Here is an 11,791-nt window from a genome sequence, read left to right on the forward strand (position 1 = left end):
GTCCCGTTGCCCGCGTGGACGCGCTGGTGGCGGATGAGGGTGGAGCTGCGTCCAAAGCTTTTGCCGCAGAGGGGGCAGTGGTAGGGACGGGCGCCGGTGTGGGCCCGCTGGTGGACGGCCAGGTAGGAGCTGTCTCCATAGCTCTTGCCGCAGACGTTGCACTTGAAGGGCTTCTCACCAGAGTGGATGATCTGGTGACGGATGAGGTGGGAGCTCTCGCTGAAGCTCTTCTGGCACTGGGTGCAGCGGTAGAGCTTCTCACCCGTGTGGGTGCGCTGGTGGCGGCCCAGGTCCGAGCGCTGCGAGAAGCTCTTCCCACACACCCCACAGGCGAAGGGGCGCTCGCCAGTGTGCACCCGCTGGTGCCGGATGAGGTGGGAGCTGAGCGTGAAGCGTTTCCCACAGTCGGGACAATCGAAGAAGCGCGGTTCGGCCCGGGGAGCAGTGCTGACCCGCCGCCGCCGGGCGTACGGGCCCCAGCGGCCCCCTCGCTGCGGGGGCCGGCACAAGCTCTCGCAGGCTTCGGCCCAGTTGGGGGCATCCGGACCCGGAGGCTCTTCCTCCTGCTGGGGAGGCTCTGCCACGTCCTCTTCCTCATTGTCGCTCGCCGTCCCATCACCTGCTGGGAGAGAGACAGCAGAATGCAGGCAGAGCTCACTCCCACGCCAGAGAGGGGATTCCCACCAACACACGGCACAGGGAGAGAGCTGAGACTGAGGGACAACACTTCCTGCAACGATCTGTCTCTCCCCAGAAACGTGCAACCACCCATCTCTCCATCCCCATAAACACCCACCCACTCATCCATCCCTCCATCCATCCCCATAAACACCCACCCACCTGTCCATTCATCCATCCCCACAAACACCCAGCCACCCACCCATCCCTCCTTCCATCCATCTCCATAAACACCCAACCACCCATCCATCCCTCCATCCCCACAAACACCCACCCACCCACCAGGGGACGGGAAATCCTGTCAGCGGGGGAAAGCAGGTTGTTATCTATCCATCAAGCCCACTAAGAACATTCATGGAGATCCTTTAGGACAATGGAAGCAGCAGTGGCATGTCCATACACTAAAGTCATGGTAGGACACACATGGGATCTCCACAGCAGTCAAAATATTTAAATCTTAACTGTATTGTTATGATGGTAATATAATTAATACATACAATAACAAGCAAAAGCTTTCACTGTTACATAATAATCAAAACATTTGCTAGTATATTAGAATGATATTATATTGCTGGAAGAGTCACTGACCCTGAACAGGAAGTGGCAGAAACAAAGGTTATAATCTAATACAATATGGCTTGGCAGAATTAATTTTTTTTGTGATTTTGACATTGTCAATGTTATATTTTTAAACTTTTTAAAGATTTTATCAATTAAAATTTCACAACTGTGCAAAATTAGGGGTTTAAAGCGTTTTTTTGTTGGTTTTTCATGTTCACAGTGATGGGAAATTTTGGGTGTGGGAAGTCAGACAGTGGATGCTGCAACTCAAAAAGTTAAAGCTTAATGTTTCCTACCCACAAAATTGTCATGTCAAAATATTGAAAGTAACATCACTCATTCAAAAGTCTAAACCAGAGATCTGGCACGCCGGGCCGGGTCGGTTGTTTCCCTGCCACGTCGGCAGTTGGGGCCAATCACGGCTCCTACTGGCCGCGGTTCACCACTCCAGACCAATGGGGGCGTCAGGAAGCAGCAGCCAGCACATCCTCGGCCCGCACCACTTCCACATTCCTATTGGCCTGGAGCGGCAACCGCGGCAGTGGGAGCCGCGATTGGCCGAACCTGCCGACGCGGCAGGGAAACAAAACCGGCCCACCCGTCACGTGGCTACCCTCGGCGAGCTATGTGCCAAAGGGTGCCGATCCTGCTCTAAACTATTGAATTTTGCCCCGTAAAGTTTACTTTGCCTATCTGTAAATTTTGATTATCATCAATGGAAATTTTTTCATTGGCTTGTGTGTGTTAGGGGGAAATCAACATTTACCAACATTTAATAATAGAACTGAATCCTTCAAGCCCAATTTTTTAGATTATTAATTATAATTAATTAATTAATTAATTTTACGTTACAACAAGCCAAAACCATAAAGGGAAATAATTTGTTGTTTACTTTGTTATACATTAATTGTAACAGAGCTGAATAGAATATGAATGGATACATATTGGCACCCACGGGTGACCAGATGTCCAATATTTGGGGCTTTCCTTATATAGACACCTATTACCCCCCACCCCCCCCTGATTTTCACATCCGTTATCTGATCACTGTACCACCCCACTCCAATTTTGTCACAGAAAAACAGTAAGAGGGGGAGAAGGAAACTTACAAAAAGATCCATTTTCTTTTTTCCTGTTTCATTATAAAAAGTTTATTTAAAATAAAACCAAAATACTGATTTTGAAAATTTTATTTTTGAGGATTTTTTTGTTTTTCCCCATTTTTTAATTTTTCTAAGTAAAAGGGGGGGGGAAAGAAAAATGGAAACTGAAAATCAACCCCATTTAGTTTTGTTAAAAAAAAAACCCTAAAGTTTTCCATGATGATTCTTTGGTATTCTCCCATTTTACTACAGAAAAAAAGGGAGGAATGGAGGATGAGGGAGAACTAGAAAACCATGTCATTTTCTAATTTAATCACAAAAAAAAACCCATGGAATTTTAATAAATAAAGCAATTTTGAAAATGTTCGTTTTTTAAAATTGAGGTATTTTCCCCTTCATTTGTTTTGCCACAGTAAGGAGGAGGAATTGGAGAAAAGAACTTGAAAAACAGCGCAATCGTTTCATTTTCACTTTTTGTTTTTTAAAAAGTGCTTTTTTAAAAACTCAAACATTTCCCGTGAACATTTGGGTTTAAAATGTTCATTTGCTAAACTTTTCCTTTTTTTCCACCTTTTTCAATTTTCCACAGGAAGAAAGGGCTGGACAGGAAGCTTGAAAAACAGACTCCATTTAAATGTTTTCAGTTTTGTTTTAAATAAAAAAGATGTTTTAAATTTCCATTAAAATTCCCAACGGTAAAATGAGATGATATCTTTCATTGGACCCACTTCTATTGTTGAGAGAGAGAGAGACAGAGTCTTCTTTGACCCAGCTACAATACCGCATACAATTTTTAAACGTTCACTTTTCATACTTCGGGGGGTTTCCCTCTTCCCTTCCCATTTTGCTGCAGAAAAAGAGGAATAAATGGAAAAAAGAAAAGTGGGGGGGGATCATTAGCCACTTCTTTGAAAATAGAAAATTTTTTAAAAAATCTATTTTTTTCCATGAACGTTTTCTGTATTGAAAATTGTTCATTTTTTTAAATATTTTTTTTTCACATTTTCATTTTCCACTTAAAAAAAGCATCAGCATTAAAAGAAAACCGGTGACATTTTTCTCGGTTGAAAACTGTTCATTTATGACATTTTTCCCCCTTTTTCTTCCTTCACCAGCAACCGAGAAATGGGGAGAAATGGAAAACTGAAAAAAATCACCTCCATTGTTCATTTTCCACTTCTGTCAAAAAAAAAAAAAGATTTTTTTTTAAAAAAAACAACACATATTTCATGAATTTTTTTTTAAAGGCCATTTCTCAATAAATCTGTCACTCCAGAAATTTCTGCCAGCTCCAGCCGCAAAGGTGTTATCATGCAGAGAGGAAGGGTGGCCCAGTGGTTATAGGGGGCGAGCCAGAAAACCTGGGCTCAATTCCTTGCTCTGCCCCACATTTCCTAGATAACCATGGGCAAGTCATTTAGCCTCTCAGTGCCTCCGTTTTCCCATCTGCACAAAGGGGCTAAAAGCCCTGCCTCACAGGGTGCTGTGAGATTAAACGTGCTAAAAAGTGTGAGGTGCCCAGAGGCTATGGTGCTGGAGCCAGATAGATCTTGACTTCGTTCGACAGTTATCTGGCCCGCAGCTAGCAGGCGTTGGTGTCTCCGTGCACGGCGTTTGCACGTGTTCGCGGGGAGACGCGTCAGTGCCACACTCAGTCACATCAGCAGCAATGCCTTCTGGGGAGATGCTGCCCAGAGTTTCCGGCGCCACTCTGAAAGGGATCAGGGTGATCAAAGGTGGCCCAGTGGGGCACTGTAGGAGTGGAGCGGGACCCCAAAGGAATTGTGGGAGGAGCGGGTGGGCAGGGAATTGAGAGAAGGGGGAAACCCAGATGCATTGTGGGAAGGGATGCCCAGGGTCATTGTGCGAAGGGGGAGCCAAGAGGCCCTGTGGGAAGAGCAGGATGGGAGTCCAGGGGCATTGTGAGAAGAGCAGTGTGGGACCCCAGACGCACTATGGGAAGGGGAGAGCCCAAAGGCTTTGTGGGGGGACCAGGGGGGAAGCTCAGGGGCATTGTGGGAAGGGAAAAGTCCAGGGGCATTGTAGGGGGAGCAGGGGGGAAGCTCAGGGGCATTGTGGGAAGGGAAAAGTCCAGGGGCATTGTAGGGGGAGCAGGGGGGAAGCTCAGGGGCATTGTGGGAAGGGAAAAGTCCAGGGGCATTGTAGGGGGAGCAGGGGGGAAGCTCAGGGGCATTGTGGGAAGGGAAAAGCCCAGGGGCATTGTGGGAAGGAGGGAGCAAGGGGGGAGCCCAGGGGCATTGTGGGGGGAGCAGGGTGGGAGCCCTGGGGCACTGTGGGAAGGGGAGAGCCCAGAGGCTTTGTAGGGGGAGCAGAGGGGAAGCCCAGGGGCATTGTGGGGGGAGCAGGGTGGGTGCAGAGGGGCACTGTGGGGGGAGCAGGGCAGGAGGAGATGGCCCAGGAGCTGCATCACGTCACAGGAAGGGGCCATGCGGTCACAGTCTCTCTGCCTGGCCCTGGGATGCCGCTGCCGCCCCTCACCCAGTGAAATGGCGTCCCCATAGTTCTCCTGCATGACGTCCCGGTAGAGCTCCCTCTGCCTCTCATCCAGCAGAGCCCACTCCTCCATCGCAGCCCCCAGGCACCTGCAAGGAGAGACACATCCAGCTCAGGGCCCCTGGCTGGGCAGCACCGAACATCCAAGGGGCTGGGAGCCAGAGCGGGAGGGGCTCCCTGCAAACGGGTGGTACATACTGGGGGAGATATAACTGGATGAAAATAATTGAGGGGCGGGGTAGGGGGAGAAAGAAAAAGCAGTAGATGGAGGGGGCAGGGGATTCATGCCCCAAGGGGCAGGCGGGCAGCGAGGACAATAATGGGGTGAATAGGGGCAGAAAAGCCCATCATGTTCAATGCAACATCCAGTGATGGGCTACACCGGGAACCTCTCAGCATTGGCCCTGATTGAGTTGGGGCAACCCTGCTGGGCTCTGCTACACAGACCTCTCTCCCCATGCACCCCAAGCTGGCTGGGGGGGGGGTCCGCTGGGCTCAGCTGCACAGGCGCCTCTCCCCATGCACCCCAGAGCTGGCTGGGGGGGGCACTGCTGGGCTCAGGGGCACAGACCCTCTGTGGACCCCCAGAGTTGGCTGGGGGGCCCTGCTGGGCTCAGCTACAGAGACCCCCCCATGCACCCCCAGAGCTGGCTGGGGTGGGCTGCTGAACTCAGCTGCAGAGACTCTCCTGTGCACCCCCAGAGCTGGCTGGGGTGGGCTGCTGAACTCAGCTGCAGAGACTCTCCGTGCACCCAGAGCTGCTGGGGTGGGCTGCTGAACAGCTGCAAGAGACTCTCCGTGCACCTCCCAGAGCTGGCAACTGGGGGGCTGCTGAACCACTGAGGCCTCGCGTCACCCAGAGCAAGGCTGGCCACTCGTCGTCACCCCCATCGACGGCTGGGTGGTGTGTGTGCTGGTCTGAGTTCAGCTTACAGAGACCCCCGTGCACCCCCAGAGCTGGCTTGGGGAGGGCTGCTGAGCTCAGCGTGCAAACAGAACCCCCCGTGCAACCCGAGAGCTGGCAAGGGGGCGGCTGGGCTCAGGCTACAGATCCCCCGTGCACCCCCAGAGCTGGCTGGGTTGTGTGCTGGCTGAGCTCAGCTGGCATGAACCCCCGTGCAACCCCCAGAGCTGGCTGGGGAGGCTGCTGAGCTCAGCTGCCAGAGACCCCCCCGTGCACCCCTAGAGCGCCGGGGGAGCGCTGCTGAGCTCGGCCCTGCAGACCCGCCCGTGCACCCAGAGCGGCCTGACCCCCCCCGCCCCAGCTGATCCCCTCTGAGCACTTCCTACAGGCTGCAATTGCCTGCCTCTCCCTGCTGTTTCGCTCCCTCCCCTCTGGCCACCGCCCCCAGGTCCCGGCCGCCCACCAACTCCCGCCCGGCTCCTTTGCAATCCCTCCCCCCTTTGGAAGGGGGATTTCGGTGCTGGGGACCGGCCCCTGCCCCCGCCCCAGCCGCTGTGCACAGCCGAGCAGGCTGGGAACAGGAAGTTTGCCTTTGTTACTAAATTCCCCCTGCAGGGGCTGTGCGGCTCCCAGCCCGGCAATTTTTCTAGCCAGCTGGAGACTCGGCGCCTCTATCACATTTAACTCTTTGGCAGAGCTGGGGCAGCGATCCAGAGCCCCCCTCCCCCCCCGCCCCACGGGCGCCTGGCTGCCCGGCTAGTTCCTGTGGCTGGCAAAGGAGAAACGTAGGGATCTAGCCAAGCCACCCGCGCGGCCTGCCTTTGTGACAGGCCAGAGCCAGGTCCGGGCTGGGCTCCCGTCACAGCCTGGCACCGCAGGCTCGGTCGGGCTCGCGCCGGCACCATCTGGATCCGCATGTGTCAGTTATGAAGTGTAAAAAAATTGCTTCTGCCCGGCACCTTTTTCATTACAGATTAAGCCTTGTAATCTACCCATCTCCATGTGCACTCCCATCTGTCCCGATAGGCACGACCCTTATCTAGCCACCCATCCCTATAATGCACCCTTAATCTCATCTCTCCTTCCTTATATAACACACCCCCCTATTTATCCCATTGGCATCCCGATCTATCCATCCCCGCACACACTACTTCTATTTCTCCATCCCGATAACACACCCCTTATTACATTACCCCATACACATCTCTATATCTTTACAGACACTGTTATGCTCTAGTCAATCCATCAGCCCATAAGGAACTCTAGACCCTAGTCAGCAAGGACACAAATATGAATCATCTAGTCTGACCTCCTGCACAAAGCAGGCCACAGAACCCTACCCATCCACTTTTATAACAACCCCTAACCCATGACTGAGTTATTGAAGTCCTCATATACACAACCTTCTATCTACCCCCCCACACCTCTATCTATCTCCATATGCCCTATCTAATCCATCTATCTCCATACACCCCTCTCCTCTAATCTATCTGTCTGCATACACCCCCTCTATCTACCTAGCAACATACACCCCATCTATCTCATCTAAGCTTTCTATCCCCATACACTATACTGTATCTATTCATCCAGCCACATATGTAGCCCCTAAATGCATGTCAGTCTGTCTACCTGTCCCCATCCACACCCTCTATCTATCTATCCACCCAACTTGGGAAAATAAAATCCCTCCAGGTCAATTGAAAATGTTCCCTTACTCTAGGGTGACCAGAGGGCAAGTGTGAAAAATCTGGATAGGGGGAGTAATAGAAGCCTATATAAGAAAAAGCCCCCAAAATTGGGACTATCCCTATAAAATCGGAACATCTGGTCTCCCTACCTTGCTCTGCAATCTAAATGTTGCAGTTCAATTTTGACATTTTTATTAGATTGCGTTATAATTTGTAAATGTCATAAACAGAAAACTTCCTTTGGAAAGGGGAAAATCAAGATATTTCATATTGAAATGCTTCCCCCCCCCGAAAAAAGGACATTTAATTGCAACAGACAATGGTGTTGCTACAAATTCAAAACTCACAAGTGGTGCCCCACAAGATTGGCTTAAAGAGTGTAAATTGTGGATGCTTTTCATTTGGCTACATTTAGGGTCACACTTGGGTCATGTTTTGAACCTTTTTCCCGCATCCATGAGAATTAAACATTTATTTTCCAAATGGAAGCCAATTTCACGTGACTCCAGGAGCTGTGGGCTTTAAGGAAAAGATACATCAGTGGAGTGAGGATTCTATACTGATCTCGGTGACCCCATCCGAATCCGAAGTGATCCCACTGATGCCAGTGGAGTCAGGGTTGGATTCTGATCTCAGTGACCTTAGTTTGAATCCAGAGTGACCGTGCTATCACCAATGGACTGAGGGACGGATTCTGATCTTGGTGACATCCATGTGAATCCAGAGTGACTCCACTGGTACAAGAGAATAAGGGCTGGATTCTGATCTCAGTGACACCAGTTTGAATCTGGAGTGACTGCATTGACGCCAATGGAGTGAAGTCTGGATTCTGATCTCAGTGACCCCGGAGCGAATCCAGAATCACACTCCAGAACTGTGCTGGCCCCTTCCTCCCTCCATAAGCAACAGTCATTCTGGGTTTGGGAGGTACCATTCTCATGGTGGGGGGATGGGAAATTATCCCGTCTCGAGGGATTTAACTCCCTTCCCAGATTAAAAAGGGGCCTGCAGTGGGAGGGATTTTTATTTTTAATTTCCTGACAAGAAAAAAAAATATCAAATCCGGCTTCCTCAGAAATGTTAACCTCCCCCCTCCCAGGAGTGCAATGGTTTCTTCCAAGGGGCAGAGAGGCTCCCAGATGATGGGATGAACCATTTCACTGATGAGGGGAGCAGGGATAAAATTCCAAAGGTTCAAAATTGATCCATTTAATTTTCATTTCTCCATCACTGAAAAATTAGAGCCTTTTAATATTTCTGTTCTTTTCAGTAAAAGGGGGATTTTTTAAATCAAAGTTCCAGTACTGGGGATTTGCATCAGGACACCGCTATCTCCGCCACCTCTGTGAAAATGGAACATTCCAAAGTGTCACTTAGGGCGGTTGGCCAGTTCCCCTTCCCACTGACAATGGAATCTTCCAAAGTGTCAGTGGGCCAGATACCCTTCTCAGTGACAATGGAACCTTCCAAAATGTCTGTCATGGCAGTTGGGCAGGCCCCTCCCCCTAGGTTTAGGCCACGCCCCTGACATGTGTTTGAAGGGGTCAGACCCCATCCACTCTCTGCTAAGTGGGGTTTATAAAACATGACAGAAAACCCCTACACACCTCAATCTAGACAAGGGCACAGGGGCCAGTTATGCGGCAACTGGCCCATAGCAGAGGCCCTACCCAACACCAAACCCAAACACTACTTGGTTGCCCTGGAGCAAGGGGCGGTGCATAGGACTCCACCCATTATGAAAAGCACTGTGAGATCTCCCACAAAACACTGCAGTAGCATTTCCATTTTCAGCTGAAGTTATTCAGTATTCAAATTCCACTGGAAAAATCAAACATTGTCCTCTCCCTAAAAGCCCATATTTCAACTAGCTACAATTCCTACATTTTCAACAAAAGCTTTTCTCCCATCGGTATGTTAGGCCTTTGACTCATATAGGGCTTTATACTTCAAAATTAACCGTTTTAAGAAGTCAAAATAAAAACCACTCGGTTCTCCCTTAATATTAAAGGTTCCATTTATTAATAAACAACCAGATCTCTGTTTAGATCAATAGCTTATTGATTGTTATACCGTCCTGATAAGCCAAGAACTATGGCTTATAACCATCTATAGCATGTGCTGCTCATGTCAGTAATATCCTTATAACATCTGCAAATCATTCATTAGCCCTTTGTAATATCAACCATGACCTTAATTTCTCCTCTTAGTTAAGTTTCTCTGTACAGTACGTAGAAACTAACAGTTTCTTATAGTATTGGGGAGGCTGTAAGATCCAGTCCTCCAGCCAAGGAGGAGAAGAGTGGCTAGACAAGACCTGAAGATGGATCACCATTTGTAGTGTGACCTATGGAAGAACCCACCAATGGCATCTTGGTCTGTTCAAAGGGATTTCTTTCTTCTGAAGCCGATGAAGGAAGCTCTCACAGTCAATAAGCACATTAATATGGCACAATTGTAGAATGACCCTGTTTTGGGTCATCAGTGGGGTTCAAACATTGGGTCTTCTGGTGATAAAAGCACGATCCTTTACTTCACGAACTAAGCACGTTAACTCCATCCACCAGCAGCTGTAATAGGCTTGTATCCTATTTTGTGGACCAGCCATGAGAGGAGAACAAGGACATACACAATCTCCCTCTATACTGTTCAAGAAGAGATTCTCTAGAAGAAAGTCCATGTTCCCCATTAAAGAGGTTCGTTAGACCCGCGACCTCATTAACATAATGAGGCATCTTCGTGGATCTCATCTAGGGTGACCAGACAAGTGTGAAAAATCGGGACGGGGTGGAGGGTAATAGGAGCCTATATAAGAAAAAGACCCAAAAATCGGGATCGTCCCTATAAAATCGGGACATCTGGTCACCCTAATCTCATCCAATCATGTGGCAAGTTAGCCACAGTTAGCAACGTAGCTAAGGACGGGGCGATGTTGGCAAGGTGAGCTGGTTCCCATTAGGCCTAGGCAGTGCCCCAACATACATCAAATGGACCACGAGGGCCTACAGGAGGGCATGGCTTCCCATGGCCCAGATCCTGCCCAAAGCGGGCAACTTCCTGTGAGACACACTTTGAGGGGCAACTTCCTGTGGAAAGACCTTGTCCTCCAGGAGCAACTTCCTGTGAGCAAGACACCCTTGAGGGGGCAGCTTCCTGTCAGAGAGACTTTTCCTACAGGGCGCGACTTCCTATGAGCAAGACCTACCTGGGGATGCAACTTCCTGTGGACAAGACCCACCCTACAGGGGGGCAACTTCCTGTCAGAGAGACCTGCATGGGGGGGTGACTTCCTGAAAGTGAGCCCACCTCAGGAGTGCAACTTCCTGTGGGCAAGACCCATGCTAGAGGGGGTGACTTCCGGTCAGAGATGCCCTACCCAATGGGACAAGCTCCTGTGAGTGAGACCTGCCTTGTGACACAACTTCCTGTGAATAAGGCTCACTAGATGGATCTACTTTCTATAAACCAGACCGTGTCCTAGTGGGGCAACTTCCTGTGAGGAAGACCTGCCTAGTGGCACAGCTTCCTGTGAGCCACAGCTGTCCCCAGGCCGGCCCCCTCCATTCATCCCTAGTCCTGCCCTTTCTTGTGGGTCTTCTGGTGCTGGGTGAAGGCAGAGCTCTGGATAAAGCGCCGGCCGCACTGGCCACACTGGTAGGGCCGTTCGCCGGTGTGGATGCGCCGGTGAGCCGCCAGGTTGGAGTTCTGGCTGAATCCCCGGCCGCAGTCGGGGCAGCGGTAAGGCCGCTCGCCGGTGTGGGTGCGGCGTTGCTGGGCATAGGTGGAGCGCTGGGAGAAGCACCTCCCGCACTGGGCACACTGGTATGGCCGCTCGCCGGTGTGAGTGCGCTGGTGGGCAGCCAGGTGAGCCCGGCGGATGAAGCTACGCCCGCAGTCCCCACACCTGAAAGGCTTTTCTCCAGTATGGGTGGTCTGGTGGGTGATGAGGTTAGAGGTCTGGCTGAAGGTTTTGCCACACACTGGGCAGCGGTAGCGCTTTTCGCCGGTGTGGACCCGCCGGTGCTTGACCAGGTAGGAGCCATCATTGAAGCCTTTGCCGCACTCCTCGCACCGGAAGGGCCGCTCGCCGGTGTGGATGCGCTGGTGCTGGGCCAGCTTGGCGCTCTGTCCGAAGGCTTTGCCACACTGCCCGCAGGTGTAGGGCCGATGCCCGGCATGGCCCTGCTGGTGCTCGGCCAGCGCCGCCCGCTCCAAGAAGCCCCGCCCGCAGTCATAGCAGCGGTAGTGGCGCTCTCCAGTGTGGGTGCGCTGGTGGGACGTGAGGTTGGAGCTCTGGCTGAAGCCGCGCCCGCAGTCCGGGCAGATGAACGGCTTCTCGCCCG

General features: G+C 51.0%; 1 protein-coding gene and 1 long non-coding RNA gene across 2 annotated transcripts in view; both read right to left on the reverse strand.

The window, feature by feature from the left end:
- LOC116815506 (uncharacterized) overlaps positions 1-11,791 on the reverse strand; it is a 28,190-nt gene that overhangs the window by 2,966 nt on the left and 13,433 nt on the right. Inside the window, exons 8-9 of the mRNA XM_075064759.1 lie at positions 11,037-11,783; positions 10-434 (exon numbers count right to left, since the gene is read on the reverse strand). Coding sequence (XP_074920860.1) covers positions 10-434; positions 11,037-11,783 — 1,172 coding nt within the window. The remainder of the gene's footprint in view (positions 1-9; positions 435-11,036; positions 11,784-11,791) is intronic.
- Positions 9,441-11,021, reverse strand: LOC142046716 (uncharacterized). Its single transcript, XR_012655687.1, has 2 exons — positions 10,683-11,021; positions 9,441-10,649 (listed from the first exon to the last, which is right to left on the reverse strand). It is a non-coding gene; the product is annotated as an uncharacterized LOC142046716 (long non-coding RNA).

Source organism: Chelonoidis abingdonii, chromosome 4 (assembly GCF_003597395.2).
Source record: "Chelonoidis abingdonii isolate Lonesome George chromosome 4, CheloAbing_2.0, whole genome shotgun sequence".
Classification (NCBI taxonomy): domain Eukaryota; kingdom Metazoa; phylum Chordata; order Testudines; family Testudinidae; genus Chelonoidis; species Chelonoidis abingdonii.